This window comes from Silene latifolia, chromosome 1 (genome assembly GCF_048544455.1).
Source record: "Silene latifolia isolate original U9 population chromosome 1, ASM4854445v1, whole genome shotgun sequence".
NCBI classification, from domain to species: domain Eukaryota; kingdom Viridiplantae; phylum Streptophyta; class Magnoliopsida; order Caryophyllales; family Caryophyllaceae; genus Silene; species Silene latifolia.
The window spans coordinates 26680998-26696003 of NC_133526.1; the positions used below are offsets into that span (position 1 = coordinate 26680998).

Here is a 15006-nt window from a genome sequence, read left to right on the forward strand (position 1 = left end):
TTCCCATTCCTATTTCCTTGAGAGTTTGAACCTTGACCTTGTCGGGAATTTTGGTCCCTCAAGTGGTTGAATTGACCATTCACAAAGCTCTTTGAGGTGTCACCACCCCAACCAAGTCTAGGATTGTCTCTACTCCCAACATTGTAAGTATTGCCACTAGGGTCATAATTGTAGTATCCTCCCCCTTGAGGATTTCTAGCATTGTAATTCCCATACCCCATTGCACTTACATTCTCCTTGCTTATTCCTTGCTCTTCCATGATGGGACAAGTTTCCATTGGGTGTGGCCCTTGACAAAAATTACACTCCACATTAGATCCTTGTGCTCCTCCTTGATTGTTCCCCACTAGTTGAGCAACCATTTTTGTGAGATCATCCACGGTTTTCTCAAGCTTGTGGGTAGAAGGAGAAGGTGTCTCAATGAAGTTAAGATTCTTTGACCCTCGGCTTCTTCCATAGTTTCTTGTGCTAGCGGCCAACCTTTCTATGATCTCATTTGCCTCCGCCACGGAATAGTTGTCAACTCCACCACCCGTAGCGGAATTAACCATGATTTGGTATTGTTGTGTAAGACCATCACAAAAGTTGACCAAAAGGTCATCACCACTAAGGCCATGGTAAGGACATTGAGCAACTAACTTTTTGAATCTCTCCCAATACTCATATAAGCTCTCACTTGCATCTTGCTCCGGAGAGGTGATGGCTTTCTTTGCATGGTTATGTCTTGAGTCGGGGTAGTACTTCTCAAGAAAAGCCGCTTTCATGTCCTTCCAAGTATGGATTGTACCCGGTTGAAGGTAAAACAACCAATCTTTTGCCGCATCTTGAAGTGAAAATGGGAAAGCTCTCAACTTAAATTGATCTTCCGTGACACCATTGGGAATAGCACCTTCACACATCATATGGAATTCGGAAAGATGGCGATTTGGGTCATCTCCCGCATGTCCATGAAACCTTGGGAGGTTGTGAATGAAATAGCCCTTCAATTCAAAGTTGGCATTAGCCCCCATGGGTGGGTAGGCTATGCAAAGAGGTTGAGTGTCATAATTCCTTGCCCGGAGCTCCCTAATAGTTCTAGTATCATTCGCCATTGAAGGGTATTCCACTTCAATTGGCTCTACGTCAATAGGATCTTCTTCAATAGGGGCTTCTAAAGGTGGTTCTTCTACTCTATGTGCTCGTTGGGCTCTTTGGTACCAAGGGTTAGTGAATAGCCAAGAATAGGCACCAAAAGCGTCTTCGTCCACGGAAGTTGACTCACCGTGTTGTGGGGAGCCAAACATAAACCTTCGCACTAAGCAAACAAATTAGAACTTCCTATTACTTCTAACAACAAGAGGAGTAATAAAACAACTAAACATAAATTCACAAACTCAAGTTCTAGCTATGTTGCCTTCCCCGGCAACGGCGCCAAAATTTGATATGCAATAAACTAGGTCGTTAATATACTAGAATTAAGCTACCAAATTAACAATTTATAAGCCAAACTATACTCTAGACTACTCTAAATGATAAAGTAATATAGTGCAAGTAAGGGTCGAACCCAAGAGAAGGTCTTTTAAGCTAAAAACTTGAAATGTAAACTATTGACTATTAAAGACAAGATTATAAACAAACAATGGTTATTCACAATGGCAAACAATAGAGAGACATGAAAAGGGGGGTTTTAGAGTTGATTTGTGACATGAAACAAGGTGAAATTTGCAATCCTATTCTAATAAGCAATAACACAAGCACTTGATGAGCAAGATGGTTCAATAATTAGGAGAACTTGGTGCAATCCTACAAGTTCCAACTTTTCTCAAAGCAAGACTCTTTTCTCTCTAGTTTTCATTTACCCAACAACAATCCTCAAGCAAGTGATTACCACTATCTAAGCCAACAATGATAATCCTACTTCAACTACAAATTCTAACATTAAACCATGTAAGAATTGTAACCAAGAGCATGAAGAACAAAACCAAGAGGAAAGTAAATGGGATATCACAAAGATGTGTTTAAACCAACAAATCCTATGATACAATCAATTTCTACTCACAAAGGTTGATACTTTAAACCAAGATAACAACAATCATGAGATGCTTCAACAAGTTATTACAAAAGCAAGCAACTTTGCAACAACAAGCAATAGATAGATGAAAAAAGAGGCAAGGGTAATTACTTCTCACAACAAAACATTCATCATGACATTCAAACTTAGAAATTGAAATAAATGAAAGAGTAGAGATTAAGGAGTCAATACAATGATAAAGATGAAAGCTTGCAATGGATTACACCAAGTAGGGAAGGATTAGCCTTCCATAGTCTTCATAAAACCCAAAAACAAAGAAAGATTACAACTTTGCATCCAAAAAGTCTTCTAAATTATTACAAGATTAAACCCTAAGAATGAGATTAAAAGAGATGATATGATGGTAGGTGATAATCCCGTGTCTTCAAACTTCTCGGGTATATATAGGGCTTCACGAAAACCTAGAAAGATTTCCACTTAAGAAGCCCACAAACGAGATTAGAAAAACCCGCAAAGCGTAGTCACGCAGTCGCGCAGTCGCGCAAATCTTGTTCCACCTGCGCAATAATGCGCACTGCACAAGACTTCTTTTGCGCAGTTTGCACCGGCTCGCATTTTGGGATTTCTATTTTCCACGAGCTAGACCTCTTCAATTGCCTTCATTTCTTCTAGTCTTCATTCCTACTTCTCCCAACTTGTTTCCGGGTTACAAGTGATCTTCTTGTGCCTTATCTTGACCTTTGAAAGGTGCTCTATTGCCGCTCGGGTTCCATGCATAAGGATTATGTGCTCAACCGAGTAAAAATGCACAAGTTACCACCATATAACCGATTGCCAATTGTTAGGAAAAGTGAACCAAAAGACCCATATTAAAAGACACGAGGGTGATAAAATCACCCTCTTAGACCGACACAAAACAATGCTATCAAGAAGTAAGGTCAAACATGCTCTTGAAAAGTGAAAATAACTATTAAAACTACAAACAAAATTATATGGTATCAAATTTGAAATAGGACACGAAACAACCAAACAACCATTTGACAATGATATACATTGCATTGCATTAAGAAATAAGATACACGAGATGAAGCAAGTAAAAAAAAGTGTTAGTATTGAGGTACTAATTAACCACGCCAGTAAAATCCTTGATGCGGTTAAAATTAGAAATCCCATTGAAATTTAAATTTTTGTCAAGGAAAACACTAGTGTCCAGCCATTGATAACAGGTAGTCTTGGTCACCCAAAGCAAGATTTTAGTCACATATGTCAAAGACAATGACACATAAATCTGTGTTTCATGGCTCTTTAGCATAGGAATGTCATCTTCATCAGTTCTCCAATCTAAATCATTATCTGTTAAATTTACGCTGAAATTCCAGCGCAATGTGTCTCCGAAACCTTGGTACTCGATTGGGATGTACTCATATTCCATCTGGGACCGCGAGTTGTTGGTTAAGCTGAAGATCTCAATCCACCCTTCATCTGTGTAGTTAAACCCCCGGAATTTGTTCCGGTTGATAATTTCCAGCTCTAAGTACATCGTCGAGTAGTTCTCGTTAACTGGGCGAAGGTTGATCTTGGTCAGAGTTGCTGTAGGCTCATAGATTGTAGCTAAGCCCCATAACAACACTGCTGTTAAGCCTAATGTAATCAGGCTACATATGAAGAAGCGAATGAGATGAATAGCAGACTTGCCTGCCATTTTTGCAGGGTTCTGAGGGATGATGCTTTTTTAGAAGAAGATATTCGATGTGGAAACAAAGAAAGAAGAGAAAATGAGATGAAAGATGCAGATAGGAAGGAAGAGTTTTAAGATGAATAAATAAGGTGCCTTACCATGTGAATTTAAGAGCTAAACAATTAAACCATAATAAGTAGTTTAATATTAGGGTAAGGATTCAACTCTTAAACGAGAGATTATATGCAAATGTCAACTAGCTTAGTTTGTAAAATCATGAGAAGTCGTACTCATGATTCATGACATTGGTTTAAATTCCGTCAGCATCAAAATCAAAATCAAAATCGTTTTGTGGCTCCCTTTACCAAAAAAAAAAAAAAAAAAAGGCATAATTTATGTGGTACCCTCGAACTTTGCCATTTTGCGCATGATACCCAACTTTTTAAGTTTGTGTACATTATACCATCCATGTTTGATTTTCAAGCACAACATATCTTTTTTGTCGCTCTAAAAAAACTCAATTGCACATAATTCCTAGATCGGAATTCAGAATCGGCCAATTTTTTTTCGTTAAATGATTATCTCGTCATAATCTACGATTTGAGAAAAAAAATTGTCGACCGACATTTTATAGGTTTTTTTTAACGAAAATCTCAAATCGAACATATCTTCGATCTTAAATTTCCGAATGGCCATTTTCGTTTTATCAATTTATCGATCTCGAAGAGTTAATCAATAGGAAAAAAAAAAATAGTCAATTCCGATTTCTGATCTATAATTTATGCTCAATTAAAAATTTTAAAAACGATAAAAAGGGCATGTTGTGCTTGAAAATCAAATTTCAAGGATATCATGTGCACAAACTTAAAAAGTTGGATACCACGTGAAAAATGGCCATTTTCGTTTTATCAATTTATCAACCTCATCTTCCCTTATAATAAAAAAGTTCCAACTTATAAATCCAGCAAAGATCCAAAAACAATGTTATAATACAACCACCATCAATTGAAGTTGAAGTCAATAATTAATCATCCCAAAGCTATGTTACATCCCCACTATATTATATATGATGAATATGTTCATAACAATAACATTCACATACATCCTTTCTTAAAATCTCAATGTCCTAAAGGCAATTAACTCTTCCTTCCTTCCTTCCAAACATAAGACTCTAATTAAGTAGTCTTCTGAACTTGAAATATGTCTCAAGCATCACCCCCTCCACCACCACCATTTCTACCTCCAGATGAAGAAATTCGTCAAAAACTCGAATCACAACAAGTGTATATCCAAGCATTCCTCACTGCAACCTTCATAATATACACAGGAATCCTTATTTTAGGCCGCCTTAGATCTCGAGGCAACAAAAACATGAAACTTTGTTCAACTTACTCTTTTATGATCACTGCCTATATTGTATCTTACATCCCTGGTCTCATGAGCGCACCCGGTAAATCCAATGATCTCTATGTCTTTTGGGTTGCTTTTGTTGCGTACTTAGCCGCTGTCACCAATGAGATCAGTTGTTACTCTATTGGTGACAATGAGGACCGCAAGAAAAGGCTCATTGTCGACTACGCTGTAGTTTGGCCTTTGATCTTGAGTTCTCTTTACAAGAGCCTTGTTGCCCCCGAAATACTTGTACCCATTGTGATTATATTTTGGGTAGTTGTCTTGAAGCTTAGGGAACGAAGTAGCGCCTTATTGTACGCTACTAAATCCTCTAATGGGCTCTGTCGTGCAACAGAACTCATCTCAGAGTTTGCCAAGCACCAAAGAGAGCGAGCCCAAATGAATAATGCTTTGGTGGGGGTGAAAGAAGCACGAAAACAGGTCGCAAAACAATTACAAAAGGGTTTTAGAGTAATTGATTACGATGCCATCGAGTTCATCACATTAGACAAGGTTTTGGGCACCGAGGAACCCTTTTTGGTGAGCACGAATGAAGGTAAGGAGCTACTAGACACTTGTACTTCATTTGCTATGTTTTGGACCCTGCTTGCCAAAATTGCTGGGTATAAGGATGTGAATCCCCATGTATTTTGGGGAGGTAATCAACTTCCTACCAATTGCTTTACTCTTGTTGAAAAGGAGCTTGATTTCTTATATGATTACTTTTTTACCAACTGCTATGCTATTTATAGTAGAGGGATATGGAAGAAATTGCGTGATCTTTGTGTTATTACTCTATTTTTCTGGCTAACCATACCCTTGTTGATCGAATATCGCTCGCAAGATCACAACATCCTGTATATTCTATTGAATGGTTATGTGTTAGACACCGGATTCACAAGATTTGTGATAATAGCCATAATTACCATTGAATATGCCCAAATTGGAGTCTTTCTCACTTCGAAATGGGCTAAGATTATGTATACTTGTTCGTACCTTCAAAATCAAACTCAATGGGGAACCACAAGGTCGACCAAAAGTAATCTTCTTCAAAGGTTGATTAGGATAGCATGTAAAATACCCCGTCCTAGACTTTCTCTCTTTTGTTTAAGCACATTTACAACGAGAAAAGTCGGTCAATACTCAATTTTGGATAGCTATGGTGAGATTCCGGGATCAGTGTGGTGCCAGTGTTGGATTGGGACTTACATTGATCTCCCTAGAATGGGTCAAGCTGGTAACTGGGACATGCCTGTGCCAAAAGAGGTTAGAAATTCGATTGTTGAAACTATCAACTATTATTTGACGGAAAAAAAGGGCATCACTCTCGGTATTTCATCCTTGATAAAAAATGAGGTACAAGATGTTATCCCTTTTGTAAGGGATATAAGGGAAGTGAAGAGCCAAGCTCACGTTATTCTTATTTGGCACATAGCTACAAGTCTATTTGAAGAAGACGCCAAAAGAGCACCGTCAGACTCCTACAGTTACAGAGATTTTCAGATAGCAACTACAATTTCTAGATATTGTGCATATTTGGTTGCCTTTCTACCTCAAGCACTTCCGGATCCAGTGTACACAACACAACGTGTGTTCGATGAGGCAATCAAAGAGTTCAAACACGAGGCGTTGGAAGGTGATGAGGAGAAAACTAACGGGGAGTGGAATAGGGATAATACCATGTTAGGACAAGCAGAAATCCTAAAGCACAAGCTCGAACAACATTCAAATAAGTGGAAAACACTAGCTGACTTTTGGACTGAAATGCTGTTGTTCTTAGCTCTCACAGATACTAGTGACGCAATCGACGCTCATGTAAACAGCTTGTGTGTTGGAGGAGAATTTATTACACACCTTTGGACCTTGCTCACCCATGCAGGGTGTTCCAAGGAGCTCTAACATGTGATATTGATTAACCTATTTAATGTAATTTGTCTTCCATTTCTGTATTTTATTTTATGCAATGTCTTTTTATCAAGTGTTATATGAGTACTTGATTATTCTAGTACTTTGCAATGTACTCCGTAGTTTTTACTTTACTAATAAGGTATTGTGAAGGTATTTATTGAATATGACATCATGGAATTTTACCTTGTTCTTGGTAATTTATGGTCTTTTTACCTCCAAAAAACATACACCCTATCCCGCAATTCCATTGAGGCATTGGCATAATGTTGTTGTAATCTTATAAAGCAACAAATACCCAATTTTACTTAATCTAACTGAAAGGCTTGTCAAATGCAAGTGTGTTCAATTTTTTTTTTTTTTTGGGGTGACCGGGAGCCCTGCAGCCGCTACCTTTGATGCGCACCGGGTAAACCCCCGGAGCTGAGGCTCTGACCATAAACACTCCACAAGATTGCTCTTGGGGAGGGCTTGAACCTGAATCCCTTGGAAATTTCACAAATTTTAACCACTAGAGTCAACCCTTTCGGACTTCAATATTATTTGTACTTTACATATCAAATTATATTCTTTTATCCAAGAGAGGTTCAAAGGTATACACATATTGACGAGTAATTTCCAATAATCGTTCTCCTAAAGTTGAAAATGAACCTGAAACTACCCATAAAATCAATGACAGAAGATCGTGGTTAAGATTAACTAATTTTCAGAAAGGAGTAGTATTTCCTGAAAACCGGCCTCTGCCTGCCTAACAAGACCTTGTTCTTGTTTTGATAGTTCCTTTAAATATGAGTGCATAGTTAGGGAATCATGTATGTTTATGATAGGAATTCAAATTGGATAATTGCTAGTAGATCATTATTGTTGATTTATGCTATTGCTTGCGGCTTGATTTATACAAGGCAACTGTCACATACAGGCCAATATTAGCATTATAACCCGGGCCACCAATATTAACTAGAGAGAGTTCGAGATTAGCTATTAGACCCCCATAAGACTAGTAAGGCAACCTATTATGTTAGACTATGGATTGTGGTTTCCGTATCTAACTTTAGTCTGGTAGAAAGGAGTCACCATGGATCATCAATGGTCGAAAGCAGAGTAGTCCTAAGTTCATCAATTTCCTTTGTCAGCTGTTCGTTCTCTGCATTTCCCTTCTGTATCTCTGCTTCTAGTCCTGCAAATGCATTTGGTAACCTCGAGTCCTCAAGCTATCCATCCAATTTTATTGTCCTCTTTTTCCTTATTTACCCATCCCAAATGTAGTAACTAAAGTTGGGACTTCATATGTAAACTTATATTAGTAAAAAGAATAAAATTGGAATAAGGTTAGTTAGGAACTATAAACACATTAACCCTATTAAAGTTTAACTAATTTATTTGTCATTGATGACTGATGACCTGTAAACTTGAACACGACACGATAATAAACAACAATCCGATTAAAACTTACGAAGGACTTGTGTTGGTGTGTAAGGTAGTAAAGGGAGAAGTAGAGTAGAGAATAGGTGTTGGTTTGATTAGTTTAAATTTGATTACCGGAAGGAATTTGTTTGTAAATTGATTTGTTGTGGATTTTTAGATACATACAAATGGGAGGAGAGGATCTCTGTTTATAATGTTGCTCCTCCTTCTCCTATACAAACTCTTTAAGAGTCTTAAGAACTACAAGATATCGCTGGAAGGTGCTAGGCTTCTCTACACACACCTAAAACATTCATGATCTAGAGTATATTAGACTATGTATGTACAAGAATAGTTTAGTACAATCTTGTTAATTCAACACTATTCTAGAATATTTCGGACACTTATAGAACATTCTAGAATACACTAGAAAAGTGAAAATTCAATTCATAGGAATTTGCTATTCACATACATTTTGTAAAAATGTTGTTTGGTTGAATGTGAGAATTTCAATTTATGAAGTATCATTATCTCCTACATAACTAGGGGGGATAAGTAAGTAATTTCTTACATTATGTAGAAAATTGGGTTTCATAAAAAATTCTACTTCGCATGAATTTAGCAACTAAACAAGACCCCAAATTATGAGTTCCCACATGACCACAAGTCGAATAATGGAGCGACAGGGGAATCATGTATAACAATGAGATAGGCGACCATAATAGGATATAAATATAATAGTTGGGTCTCAACCATCAGCTTAGCTTATATGGGAGGCATGAATAACAATGGGATAGGCGACCATAATAGAATATAAATATAATAGTTGCGCCTCCACCATCAGGTAAGGTGATGAGGTGATGGTTGAGGCCCAACTATTATATTTATATTCTTTTACGCTCCCTCACTCGAATGCCCATTGGGCTTAAAGAGTGGTTAGTGCACGGGCTCCCCATACCATGTGCTGAAATTCCATTTCGTGAGTTATTGAAAGCTGATACTACGATAGATGAACCATCTCAACCAAAACCTTAGACTTTAAGGTGATGACTAAGACCCAACTATTATATTTATATCCTATTAGACAGCATACCAAAAAGACATTGCTTCAGGTAATATTTTCAATACGCCATGAATACCCAAGGAGACGGCTAGGCTTAGCATTCCGGGATTGACCAATGTACGACTTTTGTTATTTAGGTTGGTGCGGGGTTAGATTTTTAGGTGCGTAACTCGCCTATGAAAGAAAAGGTGGTTATCGAAAATTATAATTCCTCTCATCCACACCAAAGTTAAGTCTTCGAGGCGATACTTTGACTTTGACCGTACTCTTTTTGATCTATATGCAACTTTTGTTTGCAAAAATATATAATTTTCCGAAAGATTTTCTCATAACAAATCTATATGCATAAGCTTCGTCTTTCAAATTTTCACTTTAACGATATTCATGGTCAAAAATTTTGAAGTTTTGACTCTCATAAAGCAAATGTTACCTTTGGTGTGAATGGGAGGGATTAGTAGCATGGCTAGGTTTTGGTGGCCTAAAAGACTGTGACTAGGTTTTGATGGATATAGGGTTGTACGCTTGTAGCCAAAATTATAGTGGGAGTTTGATAAAAAAAAAAAAAAAAATCCTTTGGTGATGGCCGAAGAGTGGTGGCCATAAAGGTAGTGATGGATTTGTTGCAATTCTCGGGTAGTGATAGCAGAATTGGGGTAGTAGCTATAGGCCTAACAAAGTCAGGTTTTGGGTTGGTGATTTGACTTCTAGCCAAATGATCTACTCTAAGGGCTCGCTTGGAATTGGAGTAATTATTAAGGGAGTAATAGGAGTTAAAATAAGAAGAAATAGGAGGAGATTGGTGTTTTGTGGTGGTTGTGGAGGGTGAAAAGAGGAGGTGAGGGAGGAATTATTACCTCCATATAGAGGTAATGCATTACTTGGGGTAGAGGTAGGGAACAATTACTCCCTTAATGGAGGGAATATTACACTATATTTTCCCATTTCTATCCATTTCTATCTCCAACCCCAATCCCTTCCCTCCATTTTTTAGTTCATTTTAGCTCTATTACTCCCTTAATAATTACTCTCATTCCAAGCAAGCCCTTAAGATGTTACGCTTTATCAAGAGCCCAATGAGATACTCCGTACAAGAAATCTATTTATACTAAACAAAAGACTCCTAACTTTCATAAACTAAATTACACCTACAACAATACAAAGTGCAAGAAAGACAATTCCAATGTAATTAGGAAAACTAATTTAATTGGGAAAAAATATTGAGAGAGAGAAGATTTTGAAAACCATTTGAAAGTTCCTAATAAAATGGGGTCTTATTTGGTTGTCAAATTCATGGAAAGTCCAATTCCTACAAAGTCACTTATCTACCACCAAGTTAAGGGTTGTTTGGTTGCCCTTGGAAAAACATGGGAAGTGGAAATTCTCATGAATTACAAAGAAAGGAGTTGTTTGGTTGCCCTTTTTTTTGTAAAAACGCAAATTCTCATTATAGACGGGAGATATCCGTCTATAGTTATAGACGGGCCAAATATCCACCCACTTTAAGCATAAGACAAGCAACAAGTTGCATGGTGGGGCCCAAAAATGTCACCACTTTAAGCATATTTAATCCGTCTTTCACTTTAGACAGATATATCCGTCTATACTGAGACTAATTGAAAAACACAATGGGGAAGTGCCACTTCCCATAGAAGTGACTTCCTACAAAAATGTAGGAAGTTGCTTACCTACTCCCCCCTTGGTGTGTTGAAGTTCCCATAGAAGTAAATTCCCACATTGGCAACCAAACAAATTTAGCAAATTCCCATGAATTAGAAGAGGGAGCTTATTTCCCATGAATTTGTATTTCACGTGATGTTGTAATTCCCGTATCAACCAAACGACCCCTAAATGTGAGTTCCCATATCAAACCAAACAACATTTCTATAATTCACATGAATTGCAAATTCATATGAATTAAATTTTCATGGGAACTTTATCTCCCCATGGTAAACCAAACAAATCCCAAGTTTATTTCAGCCATTGATGAGCCACAAGTAAACTTCATGACACGAAACTACACACACCGTAGTAATTTCCTACTCATTTTCACTCATCTCCATTTCAAGGGTATAGATATTATCTTGAGACTTTCAGTCAGAATTGCAAGCATAGATGATGAGACAAAGATGAAATAACAAATTAAATTATCCGACTAAATAAAATGAACTCTCCCTTTCTTTTAGAAAATGAAGAGGATCCTAGCACGCAAATATGAACCCAACCGGTGTATGGTATAGTACACTGTAAGGCGTGGTAGATTTTTAAGGTGTGGTAGATTTCTAAGGCTTTGGGTTGAGTTATATGTTCTATCATATTACACCATAACCTAAGGGTGTGTTTGGATAAGGGAGGTGTGGAGAGAATGGGAGGAAGAGAGATTTGGAAGGAAGTAATGGTTAGCAAAATGAAGGCAGAGCGGCTTGGTGGAGAGGGAAAATGAATCTCTCTAGTTCCCTCCTATTACGCAAATTAAAGTCTCTCCAACGAAGCAGAAAAATGAAGGAAACCTCACTTCCTCCGTTATCGCTCCCCTTTCTCCCCTTTTCCTCCCTCCCCTTTCTTTCCCTCCCATTTTTGGTATCCAAACACCCTAAATTTTTGGCTTCAGATATTGGCCACTACATTACTGGTTTACTGCGCTTACAACAAAACAAGAAAAAGAGAGACAAAAGGAAGATAATTACCAGAATTGGACCTATAAAGATCTTCCAGAATCTTCATGGATCGTGCTGCTGACACTGAGTTCTTCAAATCAGAATGAGTTTGATCAAGTTCGTGAATCTCGTCTTCAAGAGCTTCTTTCTCAAACAACAATGTCCTTAATTCGTTGCATTCGTCACCTTCAATGCACGTTTGGAATTGGGTGCATGACACTGCAAAAGTTTCCCTACCCAGAAAACATCTCAAATAAGTGAGTCGGTTTAACCAGAAAATGTTTCAACAGCTCCTGGCTTTTAAACTTCACATAGATGTAATTGGCTTTCAGCAATTGCATTTGATGAGTAGCATAATTTTCAGTGTTATTTCGACACTTATTTTAAGTCGAGCTTTCAGATTTTGAGCTTGTGTGTAGACCTAAGCCTGAGTTTTTAACTCCCAGTCAGTCAGACAGGCAGAAAGAGCACAACTTACAACAGCCCTTCATTAAAACTAGCCAGGAAATGCAACTGTCAACTAGTTTAGTCGACAGAGTCATGGCGGTTGCATACTTGTACTCATAAGGTGGAACAGAAAATTGTCATAATGAGTAAAAGCAAAGCTTAAAATACTCATGTCCAACATAGAAGAATACAAAAAGATGATGTTAACAGTTATAAATACCGTTTTTTGTTCATTGTCTCGGTCAGCTCATCTTTCTTCTGCCTCAGACGATGTATCTCATCCATCAATTTTGCTACTGACTTCCTCGAGTTAACTATCAAGGAAAACAAAGAATCTAGTGTTGATGACAAGATTTCATCCAATAACAGATGTAATATGCTGACAACATCCATTGAGATGAAAAGGCAATCAAAGGCGAACAGGAGTTATGTCAGGCAGGGGCCTAACGTTCCCTATTAGCTTTTCAAGTTAATATACGAGTCAGTAAAATTTAATTTATCAGATGACTTCCTTGGCTTGACGGTTAAGTAGTTAATGTTCATAAATAAGGTTTGAGTTCAAAGTCCTGGCCCCTACTTGTTGGTTCCATAAGCAATGAAGCATTTAATTGGTTAGTCCCCTTAAACTTATGCATCGGAGAATAAAAACTCGACTTGTGGTTTCCAGTATTCGATAGGCATCATATCATTTAAAAGAGTTTCTCTAATGGCAAACTGAGATGACATGGTCGGTACAAAGAGAGTAGGTTATATTACGAGCAAATAGCCAAGAGAATTCGATACTTTTGATAAAATACACATCGCACAGTCACATAAAACAAACGCATGGAATTGGCTTCACCGGATGCAATATGATTTAAACAGAGAAAAAATAGACACCAATTTAGACCTTTCTATCCTCGGAATTACCATGATCTTTCACTTTGCAAATTGACATAATTTGCTAGGGCTAGACAGAAGTGAAAATTTGTGTAACAAACAGCAGAATTGCACGTGAATGCAAACATAGATCAAATTTGTGTAACAAACAGCAGAATTGCACGAAATAACAAAATCAACTATCATAAATTTCAAAAGAAATTACCAGTGACGGCGATCAAACCGCGCAGTTCAAACTTTGAGAAATACACCAGCTTCATTAGCTCCGACTCTCTAGCAGCCAGCGCAGCCTCAATTTCTTCACACTTAACAATTTCGGACTCAATTTGCCTTGTAATCTGAATATTCGCTTCAATTTCATCATTAACCTAAAAAAGAGGAGCTTCGATCATGTTTTCAAAATGATAAACTTCGGCATTAACACCGTAGCAATCAAATAAGGTTAAAATTTCGAATACTCGCTTCGATTTCATCATCTAGTAATTAAATAGAAACTTCGAACATTCGCTTCAATTTCATCGTTAACCTAACAAGTGCCGATTTCCTAAATCCAATTAAATCTTCGATTATTCGCAATTAAATTACGACATTCAACAACATAGGAATCGAATGAGATGGAAAATGAAAGTAAACCTTGTCAAGCATATCCTTGAGAGTCGAAATTTGGATAAGAATTGAGCTTGAGTCGTCCATGGCGATGGTGCGCGCGAAAACCTAAAATTCACGCCAATGCCTCCGACTTTCTACTTTGTTTCAAACTTCAAATGACTGGAAAGGGCAGAACTCTAACAAAAAAGAATCACCCGATACCGTTTCCGGACACGATCTTTTGGGTCGGAGTTGGGTCATTTTAAGGCCTTATATTTTCGTATTAATTTCAGCTCTCATTAAGCCTACTTTAGTTCAGTTCAGCTGATTAGATCAGCTCAGCTAATTTGAGATCCATTTATCCCAACAAATTTCTATTCAATTCCACTCTATTCTACTTACTTCCGCTCATTTCAGTTTAATTCATCTCAATTTAGTTTAGCTCAGTTCCATAAATGTGTAATCATCAATACGAAGTACTACTTATAAGCGGGCAATTGTACCAAAAAAAAAAAAAATATGAGCAGGTCATTTCAAGATTTTTCAGTTATGGAGATAACACCGATTTTTAACTTGCTTTTAAGTTGAAATTGAAGAGAAAGTGATTGTTCTATTACTTTGTAAAGTTTTAACATCGAGTTATTGTTGTACTGATAGAAAAACATTGTGGTGTTAAGTTTCTTTTCTTGAGTGTCGAGCAAACTCGTAACCGTTACCTTTTTATCAAGTGTACATTAGGTAAACCCCGACTATACGCAATAATTTGCAAATCATGCATACCAAGTCATCCACGCAATTTTGAAAGCGTTCTCATGCCATACTAGTATAACACTCTACAAGTAGAGGCGGCCAATTGCACGGGTCAGCCCGCTCTTTGGGTCTTTTCTAACCAAGTCCGGCCAGCCCAACTTACAGTCTGTTCAATCCCATGAATAAGTTGGACTGGTTGTTTCTGAGGCCGACCCGCCAATGAACTCACCCTTTA

At 37.6% G+C, this 15006-nt stretch overlaps 1 protein-coding gene across 2 annotated transcripts; it reads right to left on the minus strand.

Moving 5' to 3' along the window:
- Positions 1–6244: 6244 nt before the first annotated feature.
- LOC141601752 (uncharacterized) lies at positions 6245–14343 on the minus strand. 2 transcript variants are annotated; one of them, XM_074422058.1, is made up of 5 exons: positions 14067–14208; positions 13639–13801; positions 12775–12868; positions 12138–12340; positions 6245–6333 (listed from the first exon to the last, which is right to left on the minus strand). In XM_074422058.1, exons 1-5 carry the CDS (start codon positions 14124–14126, stop codon positions 6311–6313), a joined length of 543 nt encoding a protein of 180 aa, XP_074278159.1. In that variant the 5' UTR covers positions 14127–14208; the 3' UTR covers positions 6245–6310. The 2 variants fall into 2 exon arrangements, with proteins under 2 accessions (XP_074278159.1, XP_074278156.1); XM_074422055.1 differs by lacking the exon at positions 6245–6333 and adding an exon at positions 7521–8163 and having other exon boundaries at positions 14067–14343.
- Positions 14344–15006: the final 663 nt, after the last annotated feature.